The sequence below is a fragment of the Natator depressus genome, chromosome 11 (genome assembly GCF_965152275.1).
Source record: "Natator depressus isolate rNatDep1 chromosome 11, rNatDep2.hap1, whole genome shotgun sequence".
Classification (NCBI taxonomy): Eukaryota; Metazoa; Chordata; order Testudines; family Cheloniidae; genus Natator; species Natator depressus.
The window spans coordinates 77,000,593-77,013,954 of record NC_134244.1 but is presented as its reverse complement, the minus strand read 5'-3'; the positions used below and the strand labels follow the sequence as shown (position 1 = coordinate 77,013,954).

At 46.5% G+C, this 13,362-nt stretch overlaps 1 protein-coding gene across 1 annotated transcript in view; it reads left to right on the top strand.

The window, feature by feature from the left end:
- The first annotated feature begins 7,845 nt into the window (after positions 1-7,845).
- Positions 7,846-13,362, top strand: part of COL6A1 (collagen type VI alpha 1 chain) — a 69,386-nt gene continuing 63,869 nt past the window's right edge. Inside the window, exons 1-2 of the mRNA XM_074968228.1 lie at positions 7,846-8,190; positions 9,250-9,379. Coding sequence (XP_074824329.1) covers positions 8,082-8,190; positions 9,250-9,379 — 239 coding nt within the window. The 5' untranslated portion in view covers positions 7,846-8,081. The remainder of the gene's footprint in view (positions 8,191-9,249; positions 9,380-13,362) is intronic.

The window sequence follows — 13,362 nt, the reverse complement described above, 5'->3', positions numbered from 1 at the left end:
GCTCTTGGCTTCTGTGATATCTTGTGGCAGTGAGTTTCATAGGGTACAATACACTGTGTGTAAAAGAATATCCTTGTTTCACTGTCAAATTTTCTGCCTTTCCGTTTCATTGAATGTCTTGCTCTTGTGTTATGACACAGGGTAAGTAGGAGTTTGCCTTCTCTAGATCTTCCACACATACATCCCTTAGCATGTCCCCGCTTCATCTTCTCCCGAAATGAAACAGTCCCTATCTTGTCAATCTCTCCTCCTACAAGAGTCTTTGTCTTGAATCAGTTTTGCTCTCTGGCTATGTCTACAGGATGAGGTCAGGGGGCAATTCCCAGTTCACTTACACATCCTCAAACTGGTGGTGGTGACATGGGCTAACTGTGCCAAGCAAGTACCCAAGGGATTCAGCAGGTTTATACTTCATGTGGCTAAGCTGTGATGCTTCTGCCCATGCTATTGCAGCTACCCTGGTATTTATACCCACATTAGTGCTCTGCAGAGACCCCATCTCCTTTTCCTGAGGGGTCGCAGGTAATTTAGATCCCAGCAAAGGATGTGGGTAAGAACATAAGAACGGCCATAGTGGGTCAGACCAAAGGTCCATCTAGCCCATTATTCTGTCTTCCGACAGTGGCCAGTGCCAGGTACCCCAGAGGGAATGAACAGCCCGGGAAACCATCAAGTGATCCATCCCCAGTCGCCCATTCACAGCTTATGGTAGACAAAGGCTAAGGACCCCATCCCTGCCCATCCTGGCTAATAGCCATTGATGGACCAATCCTCCATGAACGTATCTAGCTCTTTTTTGAACCGTGTTATAGTCTTGGCCTTCACAATATTAATTTCATTTGGTGGCCCCTAGTTCTTGTATTATGTATTATAACACTTCCTTGTTTACTTTCTCCACACCGGTCATGATTTTATAGACCTCTATCATATCCCCCCTTAGTGATCTGTTTTCCAAGCTGAAAAGTCTCAATCTTATTACTCTCTCCTCATATGGAAACTGTTCCATACGCCAATCATTTTTGTTGCCCTTTTCTGAACCTTTTCCAAGTCCAATATATCATTTTTGAGATCGGGCGACCACATCTGCACGCAGTATTCAAGATGTGGATGTATCATGGATTTATATAGAGGCAACATGATATTTTCTGTCTTATTATCTATCCCTTTCTTAATGATTCCCAACATTCTGTTCGCTTTTTTGACTGCCGCTGCACATTGAGAGGATGTTTTCAGGGAACTATCCACAATGACTCCAAGATCTCTCTCGAGTGGTAACAGCTAATATAGACCCCATCATTTTATATGTATAGTTGGGATTACGTTTTCCAATGTGCGTTACTTTGCATTTATTAACATTGAATTTCATCTGCTATTTTGTTGCCCAGTCTCCCAGTTTTGTGAGATCCCTTTGTAGCTCTTTGCGGTCTTCTTTGGACTTAGCTATCTTGAGTAGTTGTGTATCATCTGCAGATTTTGCCACCTCACTGTTTACCCCTTTTTCCAGATCATTTATGAATATGTTGAATAGTGCTTGTCCCAGTACAGACTCCCGGGGGACGCCACTATTTACCTCTCTCCGTTCTGAAAACTGACCATTTATTCTTACCCTTTGTTTCCTATCTTTTTAACCAATTACTGATCCATGAGGGGATCTTCCGTCTTATCCCATGACTGCTTACTTTGCTTAAGAGCCTTTGGTGAGGGACCTTGTCACAGGCTTTCTGAAAATCTAAGGACACTATATCCACTGGATTCCCCTTTGTCCACATGCTTGCTGACCCCCTCAAAGAATTCTAGTATATTAGTGAGGCATGATTTCACCTCTGGAGACCTTTTTAAAAATTGGCGTCACATTAGCTATCCTTCAGTCATTTGGTACAGAAGCTGATTTAGAAGATAGGTTACAGACTACGGTTAGTAGTTCTGCAATTTCACATTTGAGTTCCTTCAGAACTCTTGGGTGAATCCCACCTGACCCTGGTGACTTATTACTATTAAATTTATCAATTTGTTCCAAAACCTACTTTAATGACTGTCAGTGACACATCTTTATTCTTTGTTCTCCTCCCCACCCCACCCCACCCACCTTCCGGGGAGGGAGGTGAAACCAAAAGAACGCACCCCTAAATTCTGGGACTTCGCTGACCTTGGCCAACCAACTGTGAGTGGCATGCAGGGGAGGAGAGTGTTAAAGGGACATTCATCTGTCAGACTTTCACACTGCCAAGTGCGAAACTGAGGCAAAAGACGCTGTCCAAGATACTGTGGGGCAGGTGTTTGTTTATGGTTTGCATACTTTTGTGTCATTGTTGTGATGTTTTCCCAAATTAATGCTGTGCTCCTTCTCCCTAGTAATAAAAACTTTCTTTTGTTGTACACAGACCCAGGGCTTGTGAGCAGGGAAATATTGCCTCTTAGAGATGCCCCAGGGTGGTGCTTAGTTTTCCCAGTTTTCCAGATGGGGCCTTGAGCCAGTTCTGTTTTGTAATGTTAAGAAACCCCCCTAGATATTCAACCCAGCTCTTATTGCTGCCGACACCACCTGGAAGAAGAGTTACAAATATATTAAGCTACACGTGTCCTGTCATGGAACTTTGTGGCACCTTTGCCATGATGAAACCTGGCCTTTTATTCCTGTTTTTTTGTTTCTTAGCTAGTTTGTCAGCCATGACCGTGACCCTACAAACATTTACTTTCTTAACAACCTCATGTGAGGTTTCAGTGTAACAGCCGTGTTAGTCTGTATTCGCAAAAAGAACAGGAGTACTTGTGGCACCTTAGAGACTAACCAATTTATTTGAGCATAAGCTTTCGTGAGCTACAGCTCACTTCATCGGATGCTTATGCTCAAATAAATTGGTTAGTCTCTAAGGTGCCACAAGTACTCCTTTTCTTCATGTGAGGTTGTGACACTCTCCTCAGGGCATCCAGAACTGTAAGCCACCGTTACCTCTCTGCCTCAGCAAGAGAGCTTTGCTGGAGATTAGACTGTGAGACATCTCCCTGCCACACCCATCCATCCGCCTCACCAGAAAACTCCATGAGACTCTGCCAGTCTGAACCTTGCCTTGTAGGGAACATTCAGTGAACCCCAGTTCTCGAGTTCCTCTGAGACGTCTCCCTGCAGCGTCCAGTCCCTCTCACTGGACACTCACAGAAGTTATTAAGTTCACTGCCTCCAGAGAGGCACACAGCAGCCTGTTAGGTTGGCTGAGGACTCACCCTCCCCTGCTAATACACAGCACTGAGATGGGTTTGTAACAAAACAAGAATAAGTTTTTTTTAATAAAGAACAGAAATTTAAGTGATACCAAGCAAGAATAAAAGAGATTGAAAAGGGTTACAAACAAAGCAAAACTAACATCATTTTGGGGCCCAAAGCTTAACTCTAGCAAGCTATGTCTTTGCCTAATACAGTTTCTCACTTACATCAAGCTACCACCATCTCCAGCATTCACAGAATCAGAGGATGCTGTCCCCTTTGGCTCCTAAGTGATGGCTAACTAGGTCTTTTTGCTCCCCTTATATTTACCAAAGTCCCTATCTTTGCCTCAAGAGACGGGAAGACCTCCCAGAGGTTCAGACTCCCGTGTATCCCACAGTGTGCTCGCCAAGCTATCGCTCGTTACCTTGATGGTTGGTTTACCTTATATATAAATGTACTTTCATTGCCTGTGGCTTACACAGCTTGACCTAGACAGGTAAATCCACATTCCTTTGTGTAAGGTGGGCTTCCCTCCAAAACATATTTTAAGAACATATTTCCAACACACACACGCACGCGCACACACACACACGCACACACACACACATCCCTCTTTACATACAATCCCTACATACATAACTCAATCATATTCGTGGCCAGCATGTCACTAGTTTTTATATGATATCTTACAGGACACTGTCTGGCTAAATATTCTGACACCAGCAAGTTGACTATGCCCTTTGCCAATTGGCATAAAGGCTCTTGGGGTCACAGAGGTACTTTGTCAAAGGCTTTTTGAAAATCCACATAAATTATAAATAAATCTGTTAGTCTTTAAGGTGCCACCAGACTCCTTGTTGTTTTTGTGGACACAGACTAACACGGCTACCCCCTGATACTTGACACACAAATTATATCTCCTGAAATTATATCTACCAATTTTCCCTTATCTACTTAGACTGCGAGCTCTTTGAGGCACAGACTGTCTTTTTGTTCAGTGTTTGTACAGCACCTGGAACAATGGAACCCTCATCCATGCCTGCGGCTTCCAGGGGCTTCTGCCAGACAAATAATGATCATATCTTGATGATGTGCTCCAATAATCCTTGTTGATGGGATAAGCACAATTTTCCTTGTAAGAGCTATGCTGCTGTACATTTATCAACTTATTTTCTGCTAGGTGTTTTATAATTCTGTATTGTTCTGATCCGTTTATGTTGTACTGATATAAGGACAGCATGTGCTACAATCCAAACATCTGGCTGATTTGAATGAGAGTGCATATATTTACTATCAGCACAGACACTGCATTCTTCAGTGCCTTCCATACTCTGGAGTGTGTATCAGATCGTTCACGTGAGTTGCTGCTATTTAATTTATCATTTGGTCTCTTTTTTAGCTGAAGACAATTGGTCTGGGGTGGGCATCTATGCAATATTCTCTATGGTGAACACTAATGCAAAAAAGTAGAACCATAGCAATGTAGGTCTGGAAGGGACCTTAAGAGGTCATCAGGTCCAGCCCCCTGCACTGAAACAGGGCCAGATAAATCTAGACCATCCCTGACAGCTGTCTGTCCAATCTGTTCTTAAACCTCCAATGATCAGGATTCCCCAACCTCCTTTGGAAGCCTGTTCCAGAGCTTAGCAATCCTTATAGTTAGAACGTTTTTCTTAATATCTAATTTAAATCTCCCTTGTTGCAGATTAAGTCCATTATGGTTTGTCTTACCTTCAGTGGACATGAAGTAATTCAGGTTTTCTGCACTGTTCTTATCCTCTTTAACCCATCAGGTCTCTTGCAGGCTTTTTGCTTCTGATATACTGAAAGAATATATTTTTTATGATTCTCTCTGTTTGTTTGCCTTCAAATTGCCTTCAAATTGCCTCTGAGCCTTCAAATATCCATCTTACCTCTTCCTGCCATAGTTGAGGTACATTTCTATGGGTGTCACTTCGGGCTGGATTTCCAGGTTTCAAAGAATATCTGTTTGGTTCAAATATCCGACTGAATTTCCATGTAGTTACAGGTTTCAGAGTAACAGCCGTGTTAGTCTGTATTCGCAAAAAGAAAAGCAGTACTTGTGGCACCTTAGAGACTAACCAATTTATTTGAGCATGAGCTTTCGTGAGCTACAGCTCACTTCATCGGATGCATGATGAATGGATGAAGTGATGCATCCGATGAAGTGAGCTGTAGCTCACGAAAGCTCATGCTCAAATAAATTGGTTAGTCTCTAAGGTGCCACATGTAGTTACACTTTATTTTCTTGCCTCCCGGTCCTTTGTTGTTGAGGGGAATGTATGCCCTCTGGGAAAATGCTGTGGTTGGTTAGGTAGCTTCCATGAATCTAAGGGATTTTAATTTAAAGGACCTCAGGGTCTTTTAAACTAGTTTCCTCCTTGTTTAAAATCCCCTTTTCTAAAGTTTAATGTCACCATGCTAGTTTTTATTATGAGCCCTACCCTGTGGTTTTTTCTTGAATCAGCTTTTATGGTGTTACTTCGGACTAAATCCAGAACAGTCTCTCCTCGAGAGTTCTGTGCTCTAGTACTAGCTGTTCCACGAGGCAATGGTTGAAGTCGGGGTAGTCAATTATTTTTTGTCAAAGTCCAAATTTCTTGGTCAAGGTTTAGTCAAGGTCTAGACTCCAGAGGAAATAAAATTTTTAAAACCTCAATAATGATGATAATAATAAATAAATAAAATATGTTGGAGTCCATTCTAGTCTGGTGGTCCAGATTTGGCACCTATTGGCTACCCCTGGTTCAAGTTGTGAAGGAATTGCTTCTTTAAGCTACTCTGAAACCCTTCTTTAAACTTTGTCATGTTGCAATGTTTGACCACTTTATATGCAGGAAGTTTCAGTCATTATTATTGTTACCTGCCTGTTTGATCTCCCTTAGCATTGCACACTCAAGATCGTTTTCCACAAGTGGAAACCAGTAATGTAACCAGGATAGTTATATTCCCATGAGTAGGATTTGGACTCACCTGTGTGGTCCTCTCCACTCAGAAATCATGTCCATTAAATGCTCTGGAATCTTTTAGGTTTAGTGTTTAGGATGCTGTTCAGTCTTTTGGGTTTAGGTCTTCAGCCTCTGCAACTTAATCTGTTCCTTCTGTATAGTTCAAGGCAGGTATTGCATTGTCACCTTGATTTTGGTCATTTCACCATGTTTCAGAGATCCTGGCTATACAAATGGTTTCTTCCACTGACAGGTATTCAGGTCACCTCTTTTTGGTTTTAAGCTTCTCACTCTAGTACATGGACATTTATATTTTGTGGCCAAAATCATCAAACTTGGATGTCTGCCATTGAGCTCCTAACTCCCTTTGTGACCACCCGTATTAAATGTGGCCGGAGACTGCAAAGAGCTGAGAACTCCAAATGCCACTGAAGTCCAGGTGAGGTGCAGTGCTAAGCACTTTCGGAAATAGACCATTTTGGTCTAGGTGTCTACATATGGATTTAGGGGCCTATCTTTAGGCTCCCAAGTTTGAAAGCTCCAGAATATATTTTAACCATGTGACTATTACGATTCAACTCTTTTGCTGACTCCTCAGTGTCCCCAACTAGTCCTTCCTCTATTCCAGCTGCAATTTCTGTCCCATCTCCTTCCCACCACAGAGGAGGTGGATTAAGGACCATGTGAGGAATCTCCCTCCTCTCCTCTGATAGGAAGGGGCAGGGGATTTTCTGGATTTGGGGGGGGGCACTTGTGCCTCTGTTTTATGGGTGCACTTCTCTGGTCTGGTTTGTATACCTCTGCCTTGTTGTGTTTATGGCTGTGTTGGCCATGTAGGAATCAGCAAAAGAAGTCAGCCCTGGCTTTGAGGGACTGCCTTTGGAAGCGAGAAGCTAGAGGACCCAGTTTGTCACTGCTCTACATCTGGCAGTCGTTTACATCTCTGCAAGCCAGAATAGCAATGTTTGCTCAGCTCCTGTTGTGCTCAGGCGTGTGACTCCCCAGAGTGCAGGCCAGGGCAGAATGAGGCCCCATGTCTCTATTCTGGAAGGACACGAAGGCCCTGGTCCTGTGAGAGTTCTCATCACAGGGAGTGGGAATGCTGGGCACTGGGTGGTCACCATGGGTGGAAGGGGAAGGAGCAGGGCGCTTGCAGGATTCAGTCTGCACTTTGATAAACTCCCAAAGATACATTTACAAAACAACTAGGAAATTGGGATGAACATTTCTTGGCCTGGAAGGCCAAAGAGCATCCAATAATAAAACATACTGACGGCCCAGTCATACAGTCCTTATGTTGACAAAACTCCCACAGACTTCAGTGGAGCTTTGAGTAACGATGCTAGGACAGGCCCAACGTGGGGTTATAAATATGAGCACAAAAATGATACAGAGAGTTTTTTTAATGGTGTGGATTATATCCTTAGGCTTGCGACATTCCCGTTCTTCTTTTTAGAACAGCAGCACTGTGGCTATGCCGTAACCCATTAGCCAACATAGATACAAGATATACGGGGGGAAGCGGGTGGCAAAATATTTTTAAATAGAACTAAATTATGTTTTGATGCAGATCAGGATGGTTTTGCAGGCACAACCATAGCTGAAAAGAAGAAATGGCCCCAAGACAATGTGTTTCAGCAACTCACTGGTTATGCTAAGGATCAACTGAAATTGACATTCTGAGATCCCTCCCCCTCTGGAGTTGGGCAGCTCCTGCTACTTTCCTCCTCATCTTAACTCCCTCTCCCGTGCCTCCTTCCACAGAAACTCAGGGACAGAGTAGAAAATTAGAAAAAATTCCCAACTAAGATAAAAATTCCTTGCTGCCATTCCTGGCCTCTGTCTCCTTCCGTTTCTCCCTCCCTTCCTTTCTGCAAGTAATAAATGGTAAATCTGAAATTAGCAAGATGAAGTTAGCAAACTTTTTGTTCACTTTCTTGCTTCAAGTCTGTTTCCTGTGGAGCGGGGCGCTGGCTCAACAGACAGAAATAGTCAACAGAATTGAAACCTTTCAAGGTAAGAATGTCACTCTGGGGTGTACTTTCTTTTCCTTTCCTGTGCGGATAGTTTTCTAGACTGTTAAAGGCGAGATCTGCCTTCAGATCTGTATGCCATGTACTGCTAAACAGACGTCTCAGGTTGTTTATGCTGTTGTAACTTTAGGTTTGCCTGAACTTTTAAAAAAAGGTATATTTCAAATGTCTGTTGATTAGTTATTTCTTCCATATTTATTGAATATCTACCTGCTCCCATCACCCACCTACCCAGTTTATCCTGAAGCCATTTTTTCCAGTTATCTTCAGCTCTGTCCCATCTCATATGCGATCATTTTTGGTTGGTATTTAGCAAAGAAGGGGACTAAAAACAACTAACGTAGAGGATAATATTCCGGAGTACTTCACAAATATTTGATGAGAATTTTATCAAAATCTGTAAACATATTTTGGGTTTTTTTTCCTTTATTTGTAATAATCTCTTGTGTTCCTGTTGCAAAGAAAATTCCTTTGTATAGGGACTTTTAAAAATGATTATTCTTTATATGGAAAATGTATACAAGCGAAAATGTAACCCTACATCTGGACATTATTTTAAATAGTATCTGTCTGATATTTCATTGCAATGAATTAATTCATCTCTAAATAAATATAGCGCTTAGAAGCCTGGGAAAACAATCTTTCATTTTTAAAATCACAGTAAATGTAAAGAAAAATACCAAGTTTTTTCAGAAAAAGACAGTGTGTCCTCATTGGCTTTAATCTATTGAATATATGTTCATTTTCAATCCAACCTAGCACAAATGCCATGTAAGTGTGAGTGTGTGCATATGTTTGTAATTCTGACACACTGAGTTATTATTTGCAAGCTGTAAACTTTAACTTAGTATAAAAATGTAACAATGTAATAGAGATACAGACTGCACATGTACTGTAGAAAATGCATTGGCTATGTCTCTTGAATACACATGCTTCACCATGATGCACGGGAGACCCAATCCACCATGACATATCTTGTAGCATAACTGGAAGATGCAGTAACACAGTGCTTAAAACCTGCTGTCTCTCTGTTTTTGAACAGATTGCCCCGTTGATCTGTTTTTTGTTCTGGATACATCAGAAAGTGTTGCTTTAAGGGTAAAGCCATTTGGAGACTTAGTTACACAGGTGAAAACATTTACCAACCGGTTCATTGACAAGCTAACAGACAGGTAACTGTATTGAAAGCTTTTACTTTTTCTGCACTGCTTATTTTATTTTACTTTTCCATGGGTGTTCACCAGAATAGATTCGCCAGAAGAGAAAAAGTGACACCAGTAAGATTTGGGACTCTGCTTGGGAATTTGTATTTGTCTTGCATTAAGGCTGTCAGCTGGTGATCACTGTGTGCACACGGGAAACGTTATGTGTATGGCTATGTAACAAATGGAAAGAAACTGCCTGCAGCAACGAAGGGTTTAATGCGCTCATTCTGGGACCATTGGCTGGAGTTGCTAGATTGAGTGTTCTCCTGTCTGCAACGGGAGTTTTCTGCACTTCTCCATCCCCATCTGCAGGTGGCAGTATTCCTTCAGCAATGCTTGGTGTAGCCAGGTTTGCTGCCCCACGTGGTTTGCTTTGCGTTTTCCCGGAGGTGGAGGCCTGTGGTGGGGACGGTCGTGTGGCTGTCGTGTTTCACGGCAGAATGATCATCTGGGATCATTTTTTAAAAAACCAGGGCTTAATCAGAGTAGTTGAAATAATTGAGGCCTGTGCTTAAAATCAAAGCTGGGCCCTGGCCTATCCTCCGCCTTCGGTTTCACGCGCAGTCGCTTGCACCCCGCAGCCCTTCTGCTGGGCATGTGCAGCGCCCTGTGATCGCACACCCTGCGAGGGGAGCGTGGGTGCATGCTGGGCCCTCTCCGCAGGACGGGAGCCGCAGGGCCTCGGCACAGCATCGTGCGCACGTCCAGCATGGTGTGCCGCCCAGCTCTGCTGCCGGGAAAGCTGGAGTGGGCTGGGGGTGAGCCCAGGCAGGGCTGGTGAGGTCCCCCTCCCGGACACCATGTTGCTGGGTGGGGCTGGCAGGAGCACCTTGGTAACAGAAGGAGAAACTTTATTAAACAGAGGCTTTTCCTTGCACGTTTCCTTGCAAAGCCTTTCCTAGAATCCCACAAACCAGCACAGCCCCTCGCTCTCGTGGAGAGGGACACTGCACCAAGTGGGTAGCTCCCAGGCTGCAGATGGGCTTGCCTCAGCTGCGGCAGCTGCTGCAAGTATAACTCCCCTTCTCCATCCACCACCAGTGCATGGAGGGCATGGCACAGCGGCCTCGCCCTGCCGCACCCTGGCAGCCTCTCCAGCACTTCTCGAGGGGGAGGAGCACTGGACGGAGGGCCCAGCTGCTGCAAGCCATGTCTCTTCTCACTGGGGTGTGTCTGCCAAGCCCAAGCCTAAAGTTTGAGGCACTGGAACTGGGTGGGGGTCTGTCCTCCCACTTGGCCCCTTACTCCAGCCAGCGAGGACCTGCCTTCCTCACCCAACCCACCACACCAACTCGAGGAGACCTGCTGCAGTCAGGGGAAACCCCGTCATCCCAGAACCCCAAACCCTGTCACCCCAGAACCAAAGGATCCACTTCTCCCCGTCCCAATAGCCCTACACAGGAAAGAACCTGCTGCCCCCTTGCTCAAAAGCCCACCGGCCCAGGTTGCAGGCTTGGCTGCCCTGCTGGGGACACGTCTGTGCCAGGAAATGTTAGAAATGTTAGCTCCCATCCTGTTAAATACACGTGACACCTGGCGTGGGCGGGCAATGCTCACGAATAACATGGGCACTCCCTGGGGAGAATGGGACCAGCACGTCCTGACACAGCGCTTGGCAGTGTCCCCATGAGGGGTCTACTGGGACCTAGGACCAGGGAGCCTCCATGAAGTGCTGGGGGTGAGGAAGCCGGGTGGGGCCCGGTGGAGGGACTGACGGACTGGAGTGGGGAAGAATATGGACTGGATGGAATTGTGTGGGGTGGGGAGGAGGTTTTGGGGACAGAAATGTCACAGATGTTAGTGACTCCTGGAAAATATTCAAGGGAGCCCTGTCTCAAAGCTGGCTCCCCAAAGGGGGGCCTGAGGGCTGCCACGTAGTTCATTCCTTCCTGCCTCATCCGCAGAGGTCCCCAGCACTGGGGAGAGTGGTTTCCCCTGTATTTTCCCAGCCATCGTTCTCTGAACGTCTGAGAGCCCCAGTTTCCATCCCCATCTCCTTGGTGAGCTCCGTACATAGAGCCATGAGCAAGCTGGTTCTCCCACACCAGCCCACATGCTCAGTGTTCCTCGTGTTCCCCTGGGCGGCAGGAGGCTGGTGCCCAGATGTGCAGCGTGGAGGGAGGAGGGGCAGGAGAGGCAGTTTGGGCACAGACTTTGCAAATGGCTGGGGTTGGATACAGGGCTGTCCCTTCAGCCTCCTTATCCAGCTCTTTCTGGTGTAATGACTCTGCCTGATCAAAGGCTTCTGCTATTCTGGAGATGGGAGACTCTCTCCTCTTGGTCCTGGAAAGGGAGCCCCAAGCTAAGGGTCCCCACTAAAACATAGGGCTGAAGCTCCCCACTAGATTAACCCCTCGAGGCTCTTGTCCTGGGCGTATGGCAGTCCCAGTTTCCTTTCCCACAGTCCGTTCCAGGGAGCATGAAGGTGTTCAGCCAGTGCTGGGAATGACAATGCCCTGGTTGGAGAGAGTCCAGCGGAGGGCAACGAAAATGATCAGGGGGCTGGAGCACATGACATATGAGGAGAGGCTGAGGGAACTGGGCTTGTTTAGTCTGCAGAAGAGAAGAGTGAGGGGGGATTTGGTAGCAGCCTTCAACTACCTTAAGGGGGATCCAAAGAGGATGGAGCTCAGCTGTTCTCAGTGGTGGCAGATGACAGAACAAGGAGCAATGGTCTCAAGTTGCACTGGGGGAGGTCTGGGTTGGATATTAGGAAACACTGTTTCACTGGGAGGGTGGTGAAGCACTGGAATGCGTTACCTAGGGAGGTGGTGGAATCTCCTTCCTTGGAGGTTTTTAAGGCCCAGCTTGACAAAGCCCTGGCTGGGATGATTTAGTTGGGGATTGGTGCTGCTTTGAGCAGGGGGTTGGACTAGATGACCTCCTGAGGTCTCTTCCAACCCTAATCTTCTATGGTATCTATTCAGACTCCCCACTGACTGCTTCTCCCCACACCTGATTGCTCATTGCACCTCCACTGATCTCACACTGTCTATGGGAATAAAGTATTGTCTCTTTGCTAACCACCTCGCCCCCTTTCTTATCTGGTTCCTTCACTGATTCCTGTAACCATTTGGCTTAACTTACTGCTCGCTGGGTCATCCATTGGCTGATTTGCTGCACATCTGTTCAGTAATGATGACCAGGCACCCAGGGCTCTGGTCACACCCCTCTGCCGTGTCCCGGTGTCTGCTCCTCCCTCCGCTCCTTTATCTCTCCATGCCCTCCCTCTTCTGGGTCACCACATCTGCCCCCCACGCTTGTCCCTCCCTCTGAAACCTCACAGCCATTCCCTCCTGCTGCCTCGCCCGCTCTGGCTCCAACAGACCGCAGCTGTCCACAGCTCCTTCGTCTCCTGGCTCTGCCCTGGGCCTAGACTGCCCGATGCTGCCCAGCAGCTGCTCGCCTCCTCCCACGTGCCACACTCAGAGCATCATGGCAGGGGTGTCATGTCTTCTCCTGTGTTGCTCTTCCCACTCCGATCTCTGCCCCACCACTCCTCCCCACTTCCCCTTCCGCTCCGGACTGCACCCTCCAACTCTTCTCTCCTTTCGCCCACCCAGCTCCCCAGCCCCCTTCCGCTCTGATTTTGCCTTCTGGATCTCACTCTGCCGCTCCTCACAATCTCCCAGGCTCCTCCCGGGCAGGCTCAGCCTCCCTGTGGGACCCCTGCGGGGATTCCCCGTTAGGTTTTGGCTCTGCTGGGCCCTATTCTTGATATGCCTCCAGGTGTGCCTTTGAGGTGTAGGAGGCCCGCCTGTGACCTGGGCAGCCATTTACTCCCATGCACAGTGTGGGTGGGGGGCTGTAGCCTGCAAGCAGTGTGGGTGGGGAGCATTTCGCACTCGCTGCGCACTGGTAGGAGTGGCCACGCTGCCGGGCTGTGGAGGGGCAGGCCGCCGGTCCGTCGTACAAATCCATCGGGGAAGGGGAGCAGAGTGAGCCGCTGC